This window comes from Mercurialis annua, linkage group LG3 (assembly GCF_937616625.2).
Source record: "Mercurialis annua linkage group LG3, ddMerAnnu1.2, whole genome shotgun sequence".
NCBI classification, from domain to species: Eukaryota; Viridiplantae; Streptophyta; class Magnoliopsida; order Malpighiales; family Euphorbiaceae; genus Mercurialis; species Mercurialis annua.
In genome coordinates this window covers 58580497-58605161 of record NC_065572.1, presented here as the reverse complement: position 1 = coordinate 58605161, position 24665 = coordinate 58580497, and the positions used below count along the sequence as shown (strand labels likewise).

General features: G+C 37.1%; 1 protein-coding gene across 1 annotated transcript; it reads left to right on the top strand.

Moving 5' to 3' along the window:
* Nucleotides 1-1619: 1619 nt before the first annotated feature.
* LOC126671476 (pentatricopeptide repeat-containing protein At4g32430, mitochondrial-like) lies at nt 1620-10023 on the top strand. Its single transcript, XM_050365243.2, is given in 3 exon segments — nt 1620-2328; nt 2331-3593; nt 9279-10023. Coding segments are annotated over 3 exon segments (2352 nt in total). The 5' UTR covers nt 1620-1733; the 3' UTR covers nt 9773-10023.
* The last annotated feature ends 14642 nt before the right edge of the window (nt 10024-24665 follow it).

The following is a 24665-nucleotide window of genomic DNA, read 5'->3' as shown; positions in this document are numbered from 1 at the left end:
GGGATATTTTCATATTTTAAGTTTTATGATGGCGGCAATTCAAATTTGTGTGAGAAAATATAAAGGTTTTACCTCGTTAAGGAATATGCTATAAGTAGGAATTTGCATTTAATAGCATGGGAATTCTCTGTCTCGGTAATTGATGTGTCAATATTAGCATGAAATACAATGCATCTTCTTATTAAGGATACTTTAGGAAAATTGTTTAATTTTAACTAAAATAACTAAAATTCTTAATAAGTGTGTAAACCCAAATCAACTTATCTTTTCCGGACGGAGGGAGTATTAAAATTATACCAACAATATACAAATTCTCTAGTTCATTACCAATTATAGTCAAAAATACATATAAAAAAAATATACATATTATCAACTAAAAAATATATATATAAATTTATAATCGATATACCGAAAATATACTGAAATTATACCAATAATAAACCAAATATTATTTTTAAATTATCTGATTTATATTTATAATATTCCAAAATTATACCATAATTATACCGACATTATACAAATCATATTTTTGTAATTAATTTTCATTTTTTGGTACTTTTATAATTAATTTTAAATCAGTCGTATTTTTGTAAATAAAAAAAATTTACAGGTACTTTTATAAATATTTTTAAAATTTTAGATATTTTTGTCATCGTCCCTACATTGTAATAGGTGCGTCAGGTTCACTGGACGCATGTCTCCAGCATCAATAAAATTGGAATTAGATATCTCAGAACTATCATTAGAATTTCTCTTACGTTTAAAGTCTATCAATACATTAAAGTTTTTTCTTCCACTAATTGAACCAATATATTATTATCCAATGATGGATTTATAAGATTGATTTGCATAAAAATGGTATCGTAAGTTTATTCAAACCCCTTTTAAGTTAAATATGGTATCGTGTACAATACATAGAAAATGTTTTTGAATTATTTTTAAATAAAAAAGACGTCAATTTAATATTTCAGATTACTATTGAAACAATAAATACGAAATATGATAAAATTGACAAATTGTTAACATCGGAATAGAATAAAAAAGGGACTATAAAATCGGGATTTTTTAAGGTATTAGACCTAAAGGAAATGATAAAAGTATAGAAATTAGGCCTAATACCTTAAAAAACCCCGACCTTTTAGCCCCTTTTCAATCATACCCTGACGTTGTAAATTTGTCAATTTTACCCTATTTTGCATTTTTGTGTTTCAATTGTACCCTAAAATATTAAATTAATGCCTTTTTTATTTGAAAAAAATTTAAAAACATTCTCCACGTCTAATATATATTAATTGCATGTTTTTAAAATTTATTTAAATTTTGTTAAATTAATTAGGAATTTAAATTAGTGTTAATTTGATTATGGTTTTTAATTAGTTTTTAAAAATAAAGGACTTATTTGTACTTTTTTGAATACAAAAGAATTTAATTTCATCTTTATACTTAGTTAATTGAATGATTTCATCATTTAAGTAAAAAAATTAATAAAAGTTAAAAAATTGGGGTACAATTGAAAACGGAAAATTCAAAAGTGGGTAAAATTGACAAATTTGCAACGTCAGGGTAGAATTGAAAAAAACATTAAAGGTCGGGGGTTTTTGAGTGATTAGGCCTAGAAATTACGACGTAACATACATTTTTTTCTCTTTTACTAGCCCAGCGGATACTTGGTGAAAAATGTTCGACACAAGAAAGGCTACTGATCAAATTTCATTCTTGTTAATCAAATTCAAATGCTTACCCGCCAATTTTATAGCAAAACCCTACACAATTTCTCCAACCAACGGTCCGTTGCTTTTGAAAAATTTCGTACTTATAACAATGCACGCCAACAGTTCGACAAAATTCCTCAACCAAGTGCTATTTCCATTCATAGATCAATGGTCGATTCTATACACAAGAATCTCTCATTTCAAGCGCTTAAAATATTTAAGAAACACGTCCAGTTTGATTTTTTTAACAGTGTTGATGAAGTTACTCTTTCCTTAGCACTCAAATGTTGCCGTGGTGACATATTTCTTGGGTCTCAAATCCATGGTTTTGCTATTACTTCCGGGTTTTATTCGCACACTACAGTACCCAATTCGCTTATGAATATGTACTGCAAGGCTGGAGAGTTTAATCAAACTTTATGTATTTTTGAGAATTTAAATAACCCTGATGTAGTTTCTTGGAATACCGTGCTTTCAGGATTTCAACAGAGAGACGATGCTCTTAATTTTGCTTTGAGAATGAATCTAAATGGGGTTGTATATGATGCTGTAACTTATACTACTGTTCTTTCTCTTTGTTCCACAATTCAAGAGATTCCTTTTGGATTACAGTTGCATCTTGTATATTTAAAGTTGGATTAGATTGTGAAGTTTTTGTTGGGAATGCTCTTGTAACTATGTATTCGAGATGGGGATGTTTAACGGCGGCTAGAAGAGTTTTTGAAGAAATGCAAATTAAGGATTTTGTTTCTTGGAATGCAATTATATCAGGGTATACTCAGGAAGGAGTTTATGGGTTGGAAGCCATTTCGATTTTTATCGAAATGGTTAGAAGAGGGATAGAACTTGATCATGTTTCATTTACGAGTGCTATTTCAGCTTGTGGTCATGAAGGAAACTTAGAGGTTGGGAAACAGGTCCATGGTTTGAGTATTAAAAGAGGATATGGGATACATGTTTCAGTTGGTAATGTTCTCATCTCAACATACTCTAAGTGTGAGGTTGTAGAGGATGCCAAATTGGTGTTTCGGAAGATGGTTGAGCGCAATGTAGTATCATGGACTACGATGATATCCATTGATGAAGAAAATGCTGTTTCTTTCTTTAATGAGATGAGATATGATGGGGTTTATCCCAATGATGTGACATCTATTGGTTTAATCCATGCAATCACTGTCAAGGATTTGGTGGAATCGGGAATGACGGTTCATGGGTTTTGTATAAAGAGTGCTTTTTCATCAGAATCGAGTGTTTTGAATAGTTTCATCACAATGTATGCTAAGTTTAGATCCATGAAAGATTCTGTGAAGGTTTTTGAGGAGCTTAATTACAGAGAGATCATAACATGGAATGCTTTAATTTCTGGGTATGCACAAAATGGATCGTCTCAAGAAGCTTATATCACATTTTTATCAGCCGTTGCAGAATCAAGTCCCAATCAGTACACATTTGGTAGTGTCTTGAGTGCAATCGGCTCTGCCGAGGATATATCTTTGAAACATGGCCAAATGTGCCACTCCCAAATAATAAAGCTCGGATTCAACACGGACCCTATTGTCTCTAGTGCTCTGCTTGACATGTATGCAAAACGCGGTAGCATTTGTGAGTCTCAACGAGTTTTCGCTGATGCACCTCTAAGAAGCGAATTCGCATGGACAGCGATTATCTCTGCATACGCAAGGCACGGAGATTACGACTCGGTCATGAATTGGTTTCAAAAGATGGAGACGGAAGGAGTAAGACCCGACTCCATCACCTTCCTTTCCGTAATTGCAGCATGTGGAAGAAAAGGAATGGTTGATACGGGCCAAACTTTCTTTGATTCAATGATAAGAAACTATCAGATTGAACCATCTGCAGAGCATTATTCGTGCATGGTAGATATGTTGTTAGAAACTTTAGGCTTTGAACGTGAAAAACACTGTCCTTAAGAAATTATGCCCCCACTATGTTGCTTCTGGGTAATAGCAAATTCCTTCAGGATTAAACAAAACCTATTTAGAATTTAGAAAGCAAATCTAAATTCTCCCAAGAACAAGTACGAAAAGTAAAAACTTAAAGAGAAGAAGATTATTTTAAATTGCTCTGTGTAAAGTGTTTATATAATAACCAACTTGAGAATTCTCAAGAGTTACAACTCTTTATAAAAGACATAACTCTACATAGAGTCACAATTCTTAATAAAGTACACAACTCTTGTGTAGAGGCACTTTAGATATTAACCGTTATAACAACTAATTAATTAATATAGATATTAATTAATTACAAGCTTTGATTCAAAGCCCAAGTGCCCAGGTTATAGCAAACCATCAAAAATTCTTATCATCCAAGTTTATTTTATTTGATAATAATATGTATACTAATAAACACTCTATTCTTCTCTTTTCAAGCACTGCAATATACAGCCCTGTGATCAAGAATCACTAACTATTCTAACAATCCCCCACTTAGTTAGTGATACTCATTATCGAACTTAATTTTGAGATTTATGCATATGGAAGGTGTCTTTCAACTTAAACCTGCTATTAGTATAGACAAATCAAGACTTTATCGAAATTAATGGTTATTTTATTACTTAAACCATAATTTCTTAATGACAAAGTCGGACATGTCATACACATATATTTCAACAAAGTCCTCTTTTTTTAACTTGTTCACCGTGAGCTTTAGCACCACAATATGGCCTTGTGCTACCTCCTGAATTCATGAATACTTACAAAAGTTTAGTATAACTACTTTTGATCGAAGCGGCACCACTTCATGTATTCATATAGGTGAAGTTCTGATTAAGTCTTTAAATGAGACTTGTCTGTTCTTTGATCCGAACAATACTTCATTAAGAGTACAAATACTCAACCTCTTTTTCTTAAGCACTATTACATTTTAGTGCTTGCTAACCATCACAAATGATAACTTGTTGTTACACTTTTAAACCTTTAAGATTGCTAAGCAATTATAAAGGTAAGGTTCCCATTATCAGTGATGAAATTAAATTAGCTTTAGACCCATTGCACTCGTAGTGCTTTTTATCAAATCTCTCGAGAGTCCTTTTGTTAATGGATCAGCTAAATTACTTTTAGACCTAACAAAGACGATTGTGATTATTCTGTCACATATTAGCTGTCTAATATACTCATGCCTTAATGAAATATGCCTAGATTTTCCATTATATATTTTATTGAATGCTCTAGACATTGTTGCTTGACTATCACAATGCAAAGAGATTGCTGGCATTGGTTGTGGCCACAACTCTATATCCAATAATAAATTTCTCAGCCATTCTGCCTCTTTGCCTGCCGCTGCTAAGGCAACAAACTCAGACTCCATTGTGGAATGAGTAATACAAGTTTGTTTCTTAGAAGCCCATGAGATAGCCCCTCCACCCAAAGTGAAAATCCAACCTGAAGTTGATTTGTTATCACTAATACTAGTTATCCAACTAGCGTCAGTGTAACCTTCTAGTACTGAAGGAAACTTATTATAAACCAAGCTAAGGAACTTTGTTTTCTTTAGATAACCAAAAACTCTTCCAATGGCTTTCCAGTGTTCAGTACTAGGATTGTGAGTGTACCTTGAAAGTTTACAGGTAGCGAAAGCAATATCAGGTCTAGTACAATGCATAGCATACATTAGACTACCAATAGCACTTGCATAGTCTAATTGACTAACAGATCGACCTGAATTTTCAATCAGTTTATTAGAGACATCAAATGGGGTACTTGCTTCTTTAATTCCTAAATGATTAAATTTAGTAATAAGATTCTCAATATAATGAGATTGACTTAAAGCATAACCCCCACTATGTTTCTTAATTTTAATACCTAAAATTGTATCAACTTCCCCCAAATCTTTCATTTTAAATTGGGAGGTTAAATACTTCTTTGTATCGTTTATTCCTTGCATGTTAGTTCCTATGATTAACATGTCATCTACATAGAGACAAACTATTACACCATAGTCCTTAGTGAATTTAGAATAAATACACTTATCAGCTCCATTATGGCTGAAACCATGTGATAAAATCACATTATCAAATTTATCATGCCATTGTTTAGGAGCTTGCTTTAAACCATACAAAGATTTAACTAATTTACAAACTTTCGTTTCATTACCATGAAGAACAAAACCTTCAGGTTGCTCCATATATACTTCTTCATCTAGATCACCATTCAAAAATGCTGTTTTAACATCCATTTGATGAACATATAAATCATATATTGAAGCTAAAGCAAACAACATTCTAATTGAAGTGATTCTAGCTACTGGAGCATATGTATCAAAGTAATCAATTCCTTCCTTTTGCTTAAAACCTTTTGCTACTAATCTTGCTTTAAAAGTTTGCAAAGAACCATTAGTATCGTATTTTCGTCTAAATACCCATTTACATCCAATGGGTTTAGAACTAGGAGGTAGATCAACTAACACCCATGTGCCATTTGATAACAAAGAGTCCATTTCATCATTGATTGCTTCTTTCCAAAAGCCAGAATCTCGAGAATTCATTGCTTCACTAAATGTTTTCGGATCTTCTTCTAAATGCATAACAATGGGTATTTTATTTAACAATTCCTCTCTACTTCCTTCCACTAAAAATACTAATGCTTGTGAAGAAATAAAATCAGCACCTATATTCTTCTCTATTCGTACTCTTTGACTTCTCCTAGGTTCACTGGAAGAATCTATTTCCTTTCTTTTATTCATAGAGAAAGAACTAGTATTCATGTTAGTGTCTTGTGTTGCTATAGGTTGCGGAGTAATATTTGAATCTCGAAGAAAACTTGTTTCTACAAAGTCAACATCTCTAGATTCTATGATAACATTAGAATCTATATCCAATAACCTATATGTTTTGGAATTTTCTCCATATCCCACAAAGACACTCTTAAGAGCTCTAGGCCCTAACTTACTTCTTTTAGGATCTGGAACTCTATAATAGGCTATACATCCCCACACCTTCAAATAAGCCAAATTTGGCTTTCTTCCTTTCCATTCCTCATATGGAGAAGTTTTTGTTTTCTTTGAAGGTATTCGATTATGTACATGACAAGCTGTTAGTAAGGCTTCTCCCCATAGATTTATTGGTAATTTTGAATGTACAAGCATGGAATTAACCATATCTACCAATGTTCTATTTTTCCTTTCGGCCAAACCGTTTTGTTGTGGAGTGTAAGGCGCACTAGTTTGATGAATCAAGCCATTTTCTTCACAAAAATTAGAAAATTCATTTGGAAAATATTCACCTCCTCGATCACTTCGTAGGATTTTAATTTTCCTTTCCAATTGATTTTCTACTAGTGCTTTATAGCATTTGAACATATTGAATGCTTGATCTTTTGTTCTAATTAAATAAACATAAGTAAATCTAGAATGATCATCTATAAAAGTAATGAAATATCTATTTCCTCCTCTAGTTAAATGTCCATTTAATTCACAAATATCAGAATGCACAAGCTCAAGCAATCCAGTTGTTCTTTCATTTTTGGGAAAAGGCTTTTTAGTCATTTTTGCTTGTATACAAATTTCACATTTTCCAGGATTTCCATTTTCACAAGATATTAAACCATTTTTTGCCATAAACTTAATTGATTTATAATTCACATGTGATAGACGAGCATGCCATAAACTAATAGAAGAATCAAGCATATAAACAGAAACATCAACTTTATTAATATTTAGTTTAAACATGCCATTACAAGAATATCCTTGTCCAACAAAGACACCATTCATAGAAAATATAACTTTTCCTGCTTCTACAACAGCCTTTAAACCACTAATCTGTAGTAAATCTGCAGAAATAAGGTTCTTTCTCACATCAGGAACATAGAGAACATTCTTCAAGATTAATTTCTTTCCAGAGGTAAATTGCAATTCAACCATCCCTTTTCCATGTACTTTGGCAGTATTATGATTCCCCATTAATACCTTCTCATCTTTTCCAGAAACTTCAAATTTCTTAAATTGACTTCTGTCGTTGCATACATGAATTGTTGCACCGGAATCGTACCACCAATCCATTGATTTTTCCTCTGTTGCCATGTTGCATTCTGTTATCATACTGATTTTAAGATCAGCAATCATAGCAACAATTTCTGTAGGATCAGCTTGCTTCTCAATAACATTTACCTTCTTGTGTTGAGTACTTTCCTCTATTTTTAATTTCTTGTAGAACCTGCATTCTTTCTTAAAATGGCCTTTCTTTCCACAGAAATAACAAGATTTATTCTTCTTGTTATTAACAGATTTATCATTTGACTCTTCAACATATTTCCTTTTATTTCCAAATTTGTTTCCCATCTTTTCATTTTTCTTATTACTAGACTCAACATAATTCACCTTAGAACCAGATTCTAAATTAAATTTATTATCACGAAAACGAGTTTCTTCCTCTATTCGGACATGTTTCATAAGTTGGTCTATGGTGAAATCCTCAGAAGTATGTAGAAGTTTCTTTCTATAATTGTTCCAAGTGGTTGGCAATTTTGCAATTACTGCAGCCACTTGAAGAGGTTCAGAAACTTCAATGTTCAAATCTTTGAGTCTTGAAACTAAGACTAGTAAATCATCAACTTGTTCCATAACTGATTTATTTTCACACATTTGAAATTCAAAAAATTTCATACTTAGAAATTTATCCGTACCTTGCTTTTCAGATGTATATTTATTCTCCAAAGCTTTCCAGATTTCTTGTGGAGTTTTAATTGTACGGAATAAATCATAAAGCCTATCAGATAATGAATTCAGACTATAACCTCGGCAACGAACTTCGTCTTCTTCGCGCTTTTTACGAAGAATTTTGATAGCATCGGTGTCGTCGGCAGAAGATTCAGAAATTTCTGGTAGATTGATATCCAACAGATAAGCAACGCCAACTTCAGTAAGGAAGAAAAATAATTTATCCTTCCATCGGGTGAAGTTTGTTCCATCAAAACGATCCAATTTGATTCTATCAGAATTAAAAAACTTGTTGTATGCAGAATCTGAACCAGCAGTCTCCATTTGGAATAATTTCTTAAGATTGTTAGAAACTTTAGGCTTTGAACGTGAAAAACACTGTCCTTAAGAAATTATGCCCCCACTATGTTGCTTCTGGGTAATAGCAAATTCCTTCAGGATTAAACAAAACCTATTTAAAATTTAGAAAGCAAATCTAAATTCTCCCAAGAACAAGTACGAAAAGTAAAAACTTAAAGAGAAGAAGATTATTTTAAATTGCTCTGTGTAAAGTGTTTATATAATAACCAACTTGAGAATTCTCAAGAGTTACAACTCTTTATAAAAGACATAACTCTACATAGAGTCACAATTCTTAATAAAGTACACAACTCTTGTGTAGAGGCACTTTAGATATTAACCGTTATAACAACTAATTAATTAATATAGATATTAATTAATTACAAGCTTTGATTCAAAGCCCAAGTGCCCAGGTTATAGCAAACCATCAAAAATTCTTATCATCCAAGTTTATTTTATTTGATAATAATATGTATACTAATAAACACTCTATTCTTCTCTTTTCAAGCACTGCAATATACAGCCCTGTGATCAAGAATCACTAACTATTCTAACATATGTTAGGCCGTGCAGGGCGACTAAAGGAGGCAGAGGAACTAACGCATCGAATTCCCGGAGGACCGGGATTATCCGTATTGCAGAGCTTGTTAGGAGCTTGTAGAATACATGGAAATGTAGAAATGGGAGAAAGGGTAGCTGATGCTTTGATATCAATGGAGCCGGCAGAATCCGGCTCGTATGTGTTATTGTCTAACTTGTATGCTGATAAGGGGCAATGGAAAGAAGTGGCGAAGTTAAGGAAAGGTATGAGAGAAAAGGGAGTGAAGAAGGAAGTAGGGTATAGCTGGGTGGATGTTTGTGATATTGATGCAGCTTTGAGTTTGTATGCATTTTCTTCAGGAGATAAGTCTCATCCACAATCTCAGGAGATTTGTGGCATGGCGGATTACTTGGGATCAGAAATCAAATTTTTGAGAGAGAGCCTTAGCTTTATGAAATATGGCAACTTTACAGCCCCTCAAGAGGTGGTGACAATTTTGAACTCCTAGTCATTGCTTCTTTTTAGAGTAAGAATTACTTGGGGAGAGTTGGTCTTTTTATTTGATAAAATTTGCTTCAACTAGAGCGGTATTAAAGTGGGTGGCCTCCTACAAAAGTTATTGTGTTGCAATCTTTTAGAAAATCTTCAAGCATATTTGAATTGGTAAGATGCCCTTCGGTTTAAATAAGGTTGTGGTTAAAACCACATTCATGTATATAGCCGATTAAAATTTAATGTTGAAAACTTTATCTTCCATAAGGCACCTATATGCTCCGGTGGTAATTGTCTGAATATGAAAAGTTTAAAAGTGTTGCTCCATAATTAAAACTCATCAAAAGACACCTTATGTACTTTGTATTATAAAAAAGAAATTGATTAGGAAAAAGGTAATCTTATAGAAGTGACAATATTTATTTATTTTTCTAATTTGCTCGAGATAGTGTACAAGGACAATTAGATTCAATTTAAATTTTCCACAAAGGAAATATGCCAAGAAAGATACATAAAAACCGAATTGAATCTAACCAAAATTGTAATGATAATTTGGTGTTTAAAAAATAGGCCAAATGTTGTAAAAAGGCCAAATCTTTCACAAAAATTTCACAAAAGTCCTGACCTTTCAATTTTGTCGATTTTGGCCAAAAACTGATTATTTGGTTTCACAAAAGTCCTGACCTTTCAATTTTGTCAATTTTGGCCAAAAATGGATTATTTGGTTTCACAAAAGTCCTGACCTTTCAATATTTGGCATGCCACATAGGCGTCACATAGGCAAATTGAAATCAAATTGAGAGTTGGCCACAATTGAAACCAAATAATTTGTTTTTGGCCAAAATCGACAAAATTAAAAGGTCAGGACTTTTGTGAAACTTTTATGAAAGGTTTGGCCTTTTTTAAATATTTGGCCTAAAAAATATGGTTTAGTTTAATTTGTATTTTAGAAGTTCGATTTTTGGTTTTTGAATTGGTTTGGACATTTTAAAAACCGAAATAACTGAAAATTGAACTAATAAATAAAAAATATCTAAAAACAGTCTTTATTTGTTAATTTGCTTATAATCGTATATGGAAAATTAATAGACAAATTTTTTGTTATATTAAGGTTAATTTTAAAATAAAATAAAATTCAAAAAAGTAAATAAAAAACTTTGGTATCCTAACCAAATTAAACCAAACTAAAAATTTATGTGATCAGATACTAGAATTCAGTTATATTTATAATTTGATAAACGTTGGTTGGTTGGTTCGGTTGATTCAAACCAACAGAGGCTTTCACTTTTTCTTTAATTTTCTATTTTTTTTAATGTATTTATTTAATAAATAGACGAAACTCTGTGATTTTTAGATGACTTTTATATTATATTATTGGTCTTTTATTTATTCATTCCATTAAATAGACAATTCAAGCCCTTTTAAAAAAGAGGAAATTACACCATTTACCAAAAAAAATGAAAATAATTACAAAATTACATGTTGACTTTTTTCATTTTCAAAAATCTTAATAATATTTACAAAAGTACAAAAAAACATTTATCAAACATACGATGTATACTGTGGGTGTAATGTCAGTATACTAATAAACTAACATTATATCAACATTATACCAAAATTATACCAACATTATACATACTGAGATTTTATTAATATTAAATAAAAATTTAGCAAAATTACATCAAATCGTATATTAAAAATTAAATTAATAATATACCAAAATTATACCAACAGTATACCAAGAGTGTACACATCAAAATATACTGAAATTTTATTATTATATCAATATTACACCACATCGCATACTAAATATTAACCTAACAATATACTAAAATTATAACAACAATATACAAATTCTCTAGTTCATTACCAACTATAATAAAAAATACATATAAAAAAATATACATGTTATCAACTAGAAAATATATATAAAAATTTATAATCGATATACCGAAAATATACTGAAATTATACCAATAATAAACCAAATATTATTTTTAAATTATCTGATTTATAGTTTTAATATTCCAAAATTATACCATAATTATACCGAAATTATACAAATCGTACTTTTGTAATTAATTTTTATTTTTTGGTACTTTTGTAATTAATTTTAAATCCGTCGTTTTTTGTAAATAAAAAAGTTTACAGGTACTTTTGTAAATATTTTTAAAATTTTAGGTATATTTGTCATCATCCCTATAAATTTCTCCTTGAAGATGGCCCAAGGAGAAATCTCTCTCTGTTTTTTATTCATGGCCCACCATTTATCGTATTACATGTGATTAGGATCCATATGACTATAAAAATTGATGGATTACTTAATCATACTCTCTTTAACGGAAAGTGAGACACACTTACCATTTTCCATCCACATAAGGGTTTAAAAATGCGATTTTTGTAAGTAGAAGGACTCGGCCGTGACGAACTTTAGGGTAGGGGATTTTCGAGTCAAAATGGTAAAGTAGAGGGATTTTAGGATGGGTTTTGCCAATTAATAATTCAATTCGCAAATAATCATATAAATAAAATAATTAGTTAAAAGAAATTATTTTAAAAGATAGTAATTGTCTAAAATAAGATAAAAACATATTATTGTAAATTACCTTTGAATAAACTATCCAAATTTTATTTTTATCAATTTCATCATTTAATTATTCAATTAATAAAATTAAATAAAAATTCAAAAAAAAAAAGATGAAAGATTAAATATGTTTATATTATTTCTTTTAATTATAGTCAGATTGACATTTTTTCCTTATTTTTTAATAAAATCTATCTGAAAAGATAAGATTAGTTTTTCTTCTTTGCGTTTATTTTGAAGGATGCGAAAATAATTATATAAATTGTTATCTAAATATTGGTGGGAATAATTTTATGCAAAAACTTTTGAATGATATTCGTTGAGATGGTTTAATTGTGCACATTACTGTTAAATGTGACTTGGCTCGACCGGTTAAACCGAAAAAATTAGAAACCGATACTTTAGCCGGACCGGATTGCCCTTAAAACTTCCTTTAAACAAATCCGTTAAAACTGTCCCGATATTCATTTAATCCGGACAATCCAATTCAAATTTACTGAATTTGACGGATTTTTTATTATTTAATTAACTTAAATTTTCCAACTCTAAACCCAGTTATTTACTCATTTTAAATTTAATGACTGAACAACACAACTCTTAAAATATGCATTTTTATTTTTTAATCAAATTATCCACTAATTATAAATATATTAGGTTCATTAAGGATATATTTTATAACTGAAAAGATAAAACTAATAAAAAACTAATTTAAATGATATAATATAATATAATAGAAGTTAAATTCAAATCTACTACTACATTAGAAGCATTCCAATATATATCAAATGCTACAATTCAATAGATTTAAAATAATTTGAAGTGAAATAGGACTTTAACTCTTAAAAAATAAATAAATTAATTAATAATTAAAGTATTTACAATGTTAAGTATAAATATAAAGAAAGAAGAAGTTAATTGTAAGTTTACTTCTTTCACTAATTAAAAAATTTAATTTTACTAATTAGAATTTGAAAGGGCATCCGAGTGATAAATTTTATAATACTACAAAAGAGGCCTAGATTAGCTATATGTCTGCTTTTGCATACAAAAAGAGTAAATAACTAAGAGTTAACATCTTCTATAAAATAACGTGTAAAATTTTATTACTTAATAATGATCAAGCCATAATAGATTGTAAACCCATTAAAAAAATAATGTAATTTGATAATATTAAATATTTATAGCATAATAAAATTGATCTATCTGTAATTTATATCTATAACTATAATCTATCTATCTATAACTATCTTATATGTGGGATAGGGGGGACAAGTAAAATTACAACAGTAGCCTTCAATAATTAAAAAATTTACGAAATTAAGTACAAATTTAACTCTAAAAACAAATTTAACTCCAAAAAGAACTTTCAACTAAAACATAAACTCTTTATTATATTAGTAGCCTCAAAGATAGTAAAAGGCGTAGAATTTTTGATCATGTGGGTTTCAAATTGGAATTTTATTTTGAGCCTAATCCTGAACACAAGTAACAAATTCTCTATCAATAATATGATTTTCACTAATATAGAACAAAGGTAAAATAGATGTATTCGAATAGGGTTTGTTATAACAATAACAAATTTTCATAAAATGTTTTTAACTTCTCAAAAAATGTCCAGAACTAAAAATATAAATTCAAAAATAATTTAATAGTACAATTAACAATTTAATTAATATTTAATTTATATAACGGGTCATATAAATATCACTCACAAACTATAATTTCAATCTAAATAAAAAATAATTTTGTAACGGGTCATATAGATGGTTATTGTTCTAATAAACTATTTCTAATAACTATTAAAACTCAGGTCTATAATGTTTCTTCTTCAAAGTAATTTTTTTTTTCATTTCCGGTTATTAATTTATGTATATTAGTGATGATTGTTTGTTATGAATAGATTATATCCGTAAATTATGTGGAATATTTATTAAATGGGATCATTTTTTCATTTTTGAAATTGCGCATTGAGTAATTATTGAGTTGGTCAATTATTAATTTAATTTAATACTATAAATAACGGGTCATATAAATACCGCTCACGTGCGTAGCACGTGGCGAAACGCTAGTTGCTATCTTATATGTGGGAAGGGGGGAAACAAACAAAATTACGGTAATAGGTTTTATTAAGAGTATAAATAAAAAATAAATTCAATATTAAAATAAAAAGTAACCATATCAATAGAATTATATTTGGGTTAGAATTGTTTAAAATTGTTCGCTTTTTAATTCAGAATTTACTTCGGAGTTTACTGTTAATAGAAGAATAGAATTCTACTTCTAAGTTACTTACTATTTAGGTTTGTATAAATTACTATAGAATAGGGATATCAACAAAAACAGGACTCTGTTAACAATTAATCGCCAAAAATATTTGTTCGCCTGGAAATATTCCGGACTCGAATCTTTGAATTTATAATCGGGATCGGTTTGAGGTTTGATACTTTAACGAACCTATGCAGATATTCACAGGGCTTGTTTGGTTAAAGACACTTAACCACGTGATTTAAGAAGTAATAATCTGGGAGTCACGGACTCAGGCAAGATTAATACCGAAAACTACTCCTAAATTAAAACAATCCGGAGATTGCGGGATAAAAGCACTGGGATTGGTTTTTGATTGATTGATTTGTTGATACAAAAATAATGAAGCTCTGAGCTATTTATAGCTCCTCATAACTAAGACTCCTAATTCAACTAGGACTAAAATTCTAAAAGATAAAACACTCCTAATGAGTTACAAACTCCTAATAAGAAGAAAAAGCAATAAGTAAAAGACTTTTCGTTGGGCCCGAATCCCTTGTAAGCCCACATGAAGCTCCTATCCAGTAATTATTTGGGCCGGTGTAAACAATGCCCCCAACAAGCTTGAAACATTTATTTTTGGGCTTGTTTCTTCACTTAGTCTTTTCTCTGACGCTGCCAGGCCCATCCCTGAGGCCCAAATCATTGCAGAGAAATTCTAAAGGGGTGCGCATCTATCGACGTTTCGGTACCCCCTTCATGCCACGTCATCACCAGCTGTCACCCACGATGTCACATCTTGGCCCCACGACCTCTCGGATACCTCTAACTTTGTTTCTTAAGAAAAATATCACCTCATTTACTCATTCACCTACTCTCTCCGCATTTTGACAAGCTTTCTCTCTCTTCAGCAACTCCAAGTCTCTTGCAAAACTTCCCTGGTAAGCACTCGCCTCTCTGACCTCGCCTATTTACTTTATTCGCCCGACCTGACCGATCCATTTCAGGAATCATGGCTGCTCCCAATAACCTCGCCGAACAAGTGACCGCAAAAATAGACGAAGTCCGAACCAACGCACCGAACACAGAATTTAAGGTAATTACTGATGCGGGTTATGGCCAAATATGCGTCGGTCCTATTGTCACCTCTCCGAGCCATTTATGCGACCTAGCCTCTCCCTTTCACGATGCTGCTCCCCCCCAGATTTTCTTTACCCCATCAATCGTCGGTTTGGGTCGGCACTACATTCAGAAACTGGCCGATCGAACATCCTGGGTTCTCTCAATGGGCTGTAAGACTTTCACCACACTTTCGACAATCTTGGATCGACACTGGCATCCATGATCTAATTGAATTGTGCAAGGCAAGCCGGCCGATAGCAAAACACTACATCATGGGGGCCTCTCTTTTCTGGTCGAGCGCCATCAACTGCTTCTGCTTCAAATCTGGGCCGATGACAGTTACCTTGCTCGACCTAGCTCTCATGCTCAATGTTCCCCTTGACGGCGAAAGGATCAATCCGAATCTCCGTGCCGATGCTCCACAGTTTAATTTAACTAAGGCGCAGAAAAGTTATGGTGCTTTCGTGAAACTTTTCATGGGCGAGGAGCCTTACAAGCCCGACCGTAATGAGCATATCGCCTTCCTGGCCTTTTTCATCGCCAAATACATATTGTGCACTTCATCTTTCAGAGTGACCGAAGACTGTTTTCTCCTAGCTACTGCGCTTGCCGACGGTCGAAGATGCAACCTGGGCGAATTCATACTGGCACATCTATATCGTTCTTTGGGCGATATCGCACCCCTGAAAGACCCAAGAACCTTCAAGTGCCCAGGAGGCCCACTTTGGATTGTCCAACTGTGGCTCGCCCTATACTTCCCCGAGCTTTTCGAGGTCGGTCCTCCTATCAAAGCCGAATTATGTGGGTTTCAATTGATATCGGCTGGGACTCGCCTTCCTCATGTGCTTGACGTTTTACAAGTCTTCAATAATCATGCAATAAGGTCGCCCGAATTGATGTGCCCTGCTCTTCAGCTCACTTACCCACCGTCATGGTTACTCGCCGGATGGGAAGTAGAAGACTTTGAAGAAGCAGTACAAGCCGATCCGAGACTAAAACTTGGTGGTCCTTACTGGGGAATCGCCCTAAAGTGCAGAAACTTGGTAGCTGGGCTTGATTATGATCGGAGTGGGGTTGAACCATACTGTCCGAACTTTGTGTCTCGCCAATTTGGCTTTTGCCAAGGCCTTCCCTGTCCTTTATTGATCGCCTTCAATAATCGCGGGACCCATAGAACCTCCATAGAAAACTACTCCAAACTCCAGTACATCATTCGCCTTAATAAAGCCTATCTTCCCCCCTTGTCCGAGCTATCTCGCCCTATCATCACTTCTTCCTGTACTCCGGAATTCACCAACTGGTGGACTTCCACCGTCCAAACTTTTTTCGACCTATCGCCTAAAGAAATCCTTTCTCTTCATAATTTTGATTTACCTCCTTTAAACAGAAAACCTACTCATGCCGATTTATTTCTTTTGCAGGCTCCGAAACGCCAAACTTTCACAGGTATTATTGGCTATCATTATGAAATTGCTCGTTTTGAACGCTTTTATAAATTCAAATTTGACCCTCTAGATCGCCCAGGAATGAATTTAAAAATGCAAAATCATAGGAGAATAGCTCGGCAAAACTTTTATAAAAAATGGGATAAAATATGGGAGGAAAAATATAAACACCTGCCCTATCAACTCTTCTTAGAAAAAGTTCGGCCGAAGTTTAAGTATAAGTCCCCAATTGTCCCCAAATGTAACATGACTATCATCGCCCCAATTAAAAAACCCAAGAAAAGAAAGTCTAAAAAACTTAAGGTAGATCTAACTGATCTAGGAGTAACTTACACTGGCATCCGATGTCCACCTGATGAAGAAGCTATAAATGAGCTGGTGCGCATCGGTTACCAGAGAATCCCAGGTACGGGCGATCATCAATTTTTTACAGTTTACTGACCTCATATATGTACTAACTTTGGTTTTCCTTCAGTTGGCATTCCTCACTTTGAGAAGGAGGACAACTGGGAGCACGACGAGGAAGAGGAGAACCCTGCGGCCAAGAAGGGCAAAAAGAAAAGATCGGCCAAAACTTCTGACAAAGAACCGAAGGCTAAGAAAGGAAGAGCCGAATCTTCGAGAAAGTCCGGGAAGAAACCTTCTGAGCTGCAAGGTTCGGCCTTGTTCAATCCATCCCCTACGCCGTCTCAGAGCTGCCAGTCCTCATCTAAGGGAAACACCCATATCGAAGGCGATCAGCAGAACATGGGCGATTCCCAGGGCGCCGAAGAGGTTAACAAAAGTTCTAAGGCGACCAGCTCCCAGACACCTAATGTCTCGGAGATCCTCAGAAGAATGGAGACTCCTGCTCTTCTATCGCCCCTGGCCTCCGAATTCCTCAACCTTGGGGCTGACCAAACTCACTCTCCAACCTCTAAGGTAAGACCTTTATATTTTCTTCCTCAGAACATATCGCCTAGCAGCTAATCTTTTATTGTGGTCGAACTTGGCAGATTCCAGTCTCTCCACCCCACATCACCGATGTGGCGGCCAAGGCGGCAGCTTTTCTGGATTCGGACAGTGACAACGAAGAGCCTCTTCCTGTTCTTGAAACCGAGCCGGTGGCTGAAATGATCGTTCAAGTCCCGAACTGGGAAGGTCATCTCGCCGTGATGGCCCGTATGAAGAACGAAGGCATCCAGCTTTTCAAATCTCCTGAGAACGTTGAAAAACTGAAGAAGGCGACAGCTGCTCTGGCCGAGGCCCCTGTTAAAATTTTAACGCCAGATGCTTGCTCGGCTGTAGCGAGGCTCTCGGCTTCCCTGGAGGCTTTTCAGAGGATGTATAACGAGTCGGTCTTGATTCAGTCTGAGCATGGTGAGCTGGTTCGGCGGGAGCTTGAGTCGAGGGAAAAACTGGACTCCTTGAAGGCCAGTGTTAAGACTGCTGTCACCACCCTTCAAGGCCACCGATCGCGTGTCAAGGAGCTGGAAGAGAAAATTGCTCTGATGCAGCATGAGTTACGTTCTGAACAACAAAGCATCGGCGATCTCGAGGTTTCGATGGACAAGGAGATGGCCGAGGGGATAGAGGTGAAGAAGCATCGGAATCTGCTCAAGGGAGATCTTTCAAAGATGAAGCCGAAGTATGATACGGCGATGACCGAGTTCAATCAAGTTCGTAGCGAACTGGGCGCTTGTTTCCGCCATTTTTAAATTTTTATAAGTTCAGAACAATTTTTAGCTTTTAGCTTCTCGCAAGTCCGGAACAATTCAGTTGCTTTGTGCGTTTTGTAATGGCTCCGAATTTTAGTACCATTTGATCGGTCGGGTGGCCGTATCTTGTTTGATTTTTATCAATAATCAATGTTTATTTGGCCAGAGAGCCGTAAATTTCCCTTGCATTACTTCAATGTCTGATTATTCTCATATTATCGGTCCGTAATTGGTCCGATACGAAATAATGTTTATTAAAAAGATTACAATACGTTGAGAAAAACGGAGAACCCGTTGAAAAAACTCAACAGATGTGAAATACCGAAACATAAATGGTACTACCAAATGATCGGTGCTTACATAGTGTGGCCGAACACCCCATGAATTTCCTCACTCCGGGATGTTCGGCGGAAGTTTATAACCGATATTATTATTCTTCGGTGGCTCCAAACAACCGACGGTCTACGCCCTCCCAACAGCTAGGGACGTATTTTTTCAGGAATTGGCCGTTGATCGCCCTTTCGTGTTCCTCTCCATCAATATTTGCCAGTAAGTAAGCACCGCCTTCTAACTTGTTGACCACAATGAAGGGGCCTTCCCAGTTCGGGCTCCATTTGCCAAGCCGAGTGTCTTTATGGCCGATAGGCAAGACTGCTTTCCATACTATGTCGCCCACCGTAAATACTTTTCGTTTTACCCGTTTGTTGTAAGCTCTCTCGACCCTTCTTTTCTGGGCTTCTAAGTGGTCTAGCGCCGTTAGACGTTCCTCGTCGAGGTCAAGAGAATCTATCACCATTTTGTCAAAGTAGTCTTCCTTGGACAACTCGCTCTGGTATCTGCGGCGAGTAGACATGACGGTCAGCTCCATTGGCAGCATCGCATCGTAGCCATAAACCAATCTGAACGGCGACGTCCCAGTAGCTGACTTCTGACTGGTTCTGTTCGCCCAAACAGCTTCTGATAAAAGCACATGCCATTGTCTTGGGTTTTCTTCGATCATCTTTTGCACTATGAGCTTGATGGCTTTATTCGTGGCTTCGGCTTGTCCGTTGGCCTGGGCATAGTATGGTGTTGAGTGCAACATTTTTATCTTCATTTGGGAAGCCCACCAACTTATATCGCCTCCTGTGAACATCGTCCCTTGATCTGTGGTTATGGACTCGGGCAAGCCGTGTCGGTGGACGATGTATTCTTTGAAGAACTTGATCACCGCTTCTTGTGTCGGTGACTTCAAAGGTTTAGCCTCGACCCACTTGGTGAAGTAACAAGTGGCGATAATCACAAAAGTATGACCGTCAGATGAGCCGGGGTATACTTTCCCTATCAGGTCGACCGCCCATCCTCTGAATGGCCAAGGCTTGATAATAGAGTGCAGGTCTTCGGCCGGGACATGTTGTATTGGGCCGAATTTCTGACAGGCTTCGCAACCTTTGGCATATCTTATGCAGTCTTGTTCCATTTTCGGCCAATAAAAGCCGTATTTATGGATGAGCCACCGCATTCTGGGACCCGCCTGGTGGGCGCCTGCTATCCCTTCGTGTACCTCGGCCATGGCAAGCATCGCCTCTTTCGGACCGATGCATCTGAAGAGTAGCCCTTCAAAGCCCTTCTTATATAGTTCGCCGGCTAAGACCACGTAATTCAGGGCTAAAGTCCTCAACCTCCTATCCGTGGCGATCGGTGCTTACATAGTGTGGCCGAACACCCCATGAATTTCCTCACTCCGGGATGTTCGGCGGAAGTTTATAACCGATATTATTATTCTTCGGTGGCTCCAAACAACCGACGGTCTACGCCCTCCCAACAGCTAGGGACGTATTTTTTCAGGAATTGGCCGTTGATCGCCCTTTTGTGTTCCTCTCCATCAATATTTGCCAGTAAGTAAGCACCGCCTTCTAACTTGTTGACCACAATGAAGGGGCCTTCCCAGTTCGGGCTCCATTTGCCAAGCCGAGTGTCTTTATGGCCGATAGGCAAGACTGCTTTCCATACTATGTCGCCCACCGTAAATACTTTTCGTTTTACCCGTTTGTTGTAAGCTCTCTCGACCCTTCTTTTCTGGGCTTCTAAGTGGTCTAGCGCCGTTAGACGTTCCTCGTCGAGGTCAAGAGAATCTATCACCATTTTGTCAAAGTAGTCTTCCTTGGACAACTCGCTCTGGTATCTGCGGCGAGTAGACATGACGGTCAGCTCCATTGGCAGCATCGCATCGTAGCCATAAACCAATCTGAACGGCGACGTCCCAGTAGCTGACTTCTGACTGGTTCTGTTCGCCCAAACAGCTTCTGATAAAAGCACATGCCATTGTCTTGGGTTTTCTTCGATCATCTTTTGCACTATGAGCTTGATGGCTTTATTCGTGGCTTCGGCTTGTCCGTTGGCCTGGGCATAGTATGGTGTTGAGTGCAACATTTTTATCTTCATTTGGGAAGCCCACCAACTTATATCGCCTCCTGTGAACATCGTCCCTTGATCTGTGGTTATGGACTCGGGCAAGCCGTGTCGGTGGACGATGTATTCTTTGAAGAACTTGATCACCGCTTCTTGTGTCGGTGACTTCAAAGGTTTAGCCTCGACCCACTTGGTGAAGTAACAAGTGGCGATAATCACAAAAGTATGACCGTCAGATGAGCCGGGGTATACTTTCCCTATCAGGTCGACCGCCCATCCTCTGAATGGCCAAGGCTTGATAATAGAGTGCAGGTCTTCGGCCGGGACATGTTGTATTGGGCCGAATTTCTGACAGGCTTCGCAACCTTTGGCATATCTTATGCAGTCTTGTTCCATTTTCGGCCAATAAAAGCCGTATTTATGGATGAGCCACCGCATTCTGGGACCCGCCTGGTGGGCGCCTGCTATCCCTTCGTGTACCTCGGCCATGGCAAGCATCGCCTCTTTCGGACCGATGCATCTGAAGAGTAGCCCTTCAAAGCCCTTCTTATATAGTTCGCCGGCTAAGACCACGTAATTCAGGGCTAAAGTCCTCAACCTCCTATCCGTGGCGTCTGGTTTTTCGAACCACTTCAGGAGCTCGTCCCTCCAATCTTGGGTAACGTCCAGCTGGTAAACCGAGAACTGTCTTTCGTCAATCGTGATGCCCCCGGTGTGGAGATTTGGTGCTTCCCTTTCTATGGCGTCGAATTCTCGGTTTACCTTGTAACCGCTTCCGTGCTGAGCTAGGTCGTTTGCGACGCCGTTATCGGCCCTCTCCGTGTATTCTATTCTCGTGTCTTGGAAGCCTTCAATCAGGTGTTTCGCCTTGTTGCAATACCTCACCAATAGCTCGGACTCGCATTTAAATTCTCCTGTCACTTGTTTAATGACTAGCAGAGAATCTCCTTTTACACTAATCGCTCGTGCTCCTAGCTCGGCTAAAATCTCAAAGCCGAATATGAGGGCCTCATATTCCGCTTGATTGTTGGTGCATTCGAACTGGAGTCTGAATGATAGCTGGTAGGATGCCCCCAAGGGTGTGATGATGTGTACTCCCGCGCCTGCCCCCTGGCTTGTTCTGGATCCGTCGAACCACATCTTCCACACGTCGACGTTGAAGAACGCGATGTCTACCTGATTAGGTGTCTCTTCCTTGAGGGTAATGCCAGGGTGATCGGCCAAGAAGTCTGCCAATACTTGTCCTTTTACAGCTCTTTGAGGAACGTACACCAATGTGAATTCGGACATTGCAATCGCCCACTTTCCAATCCGATTCCTTAGGTATGGCTTCGATAAGATGTACTTAATGATATCGGTCTGGGATAATACATACACAACGACCGGCAACATATAATATCGAAGCTTGCAGCACGTGAAGTACAGGCATAGACACATTTTCTCTATGTCGGTATAACGAATCTCTGTGTCCGTCAATCCTCGGCTTAAATAGTAGACTGCTCTCTCGACCCCGTCGTCCTCTTGGGCGAGCATACATCCTAGGGATTCGTGTGCAGCCGATAGGTATAGCAACAACGGCTTATTCGGCTTTGGCGGGGTCATGACCGGAGGTTTCGCCAAGTAACCTTTCAAATCGTCAAACACCCTCTGTTGCTCGTCCGTCCATATCCACTCATCGGTCTCTCTTCCCCTCAGCAAAACACTCCAGCTGCGAAGTCGGCCTGCTGTGTTTGCTATGAATCTTCTTAAAAAATTGATTTGACCGATGAGCCTCTGGAGCTGCTTCTTGGTTTTGGGTGGTTCAGCATTGATAATCGCCTTGGCTTTGTTCTTATCTATTTCTACTCCCCGCTGGTGAACCAAGAAACCCAAGAAGTTTCCAGCCGAAACGCCGAACGCGCATTTCAGAGGATTCATTTTTAACCCATTACGTCGTATACGCTCGAAACCTTTCCGGAGATCGGCCAGATGAACTTCGCCGGTGTTTGATTTGATTACGATGTCGTCGATGTAGACCTCAAGGCATTCAAGGCCTCTGAACATCTTGTTCATCGCCCTCTGATATGTTGCCCCTGCGTTTTTCAAGCCAAAGGGCATCACGACCCATTCGTACGCTCCGATCGGCCCGGGGCATCTAAAAGCCGTTTTGGAGATGTCCTCTTTGCTGATTGGAACTTGGTTGTACCCAGAGTGAGCATCGAGGAAACTGAGTATTGTGTGTCCAGCTGCCCTGTCAATCAGCATATCGGCCACGGGCATTGGGTATTCGTCCTTGGGCGTGGCCAGGTTTAGGTTCCGAAAATCAACGCATACTCGTAGCTTCCCGTTTTTCTTCATTACTGGTACGATGTTAGAAAGCCATTCGGTGTATTGGGCTTCCCGAATAAACTTGGCATCTTCCAGCCGTTTGATCTCATCTTGTATGAGAGTATCCACTTCCCTGGACATTCGCCGGGGAGGTCGCCGAAATGGCCGAAATCCACTCTTTAATGGAAGCTTGTGTTCGGCGATATCAGGGTCAAGGCCCGGCATTTCCTCGTACGACCAGGCAAAACAGTCGCGGAACTCAATGAGCAGGGCGATCAATTGTTCTCTGAATCCCTCGTCCAGTCCTGCGTTGATGTATATGGGTTTAGGCGATTCATCTGTCCCCAGATTGATTTCGAGGAGATCGTCCTGTACTTGGGCGGGATCATCTTCCAACTTCCCGGTTGCCAATCGTATGTCTCCAATCCGCAGCGATCCTGTTGGGTCTTGCTCCTGGTCCTCATAGATGCATTCGGCCGAATCAACATCGTACAGCGAGGCTAACTGTCTAATTTTCTCCCTCAATTCTTTATGCCGTGCTAACATTTTGAATCTTTGAGGATGGTGGATCGGCCTTTGCCCCCAAGGGTCACTGATATCGGCCGATCCGAGTTAACAAGTAAGCGAGTAACGCTCGTTTCTCCTTTCGAACTAAGGGATTGTATGTTACGCACCTCTTCATCGTATAAACGTGCTTCGAGTACGTTATGGTCCTCGCCGAAGGGGTTGGGATCACCCTGCACAACCTCGGCCTCGCCGTCATCTCGCCATATGAAGAGCATCTGATGCATAGTTGAGGGTATACACATGTTGGAGTGTATCCAATCGCGGCCGAGCAAAATGTTGTAGTTGCTCCGGGCGTTGACCACGAAAAACCCTTCTTCGGTTTCTACTCGCCCTACCTTGATTCTGAGGGTAATGTACCCCTCGGCCGGCGTCTCGCCCCCTGCGAAGTCAGTCATGTAAACGTCGGTTGGGTCAAGCTGATCCCGAGTTATGCCCAATTTCTTGAGCATTTTCGCCGGTAGTATGTTGACGCCAGCCCCGTTGTCGATGAGGACTCTGTTAATTGACACCCCGTTTAGATCGGCCTTGATGTATAGCGGCCGAATATGCCTGG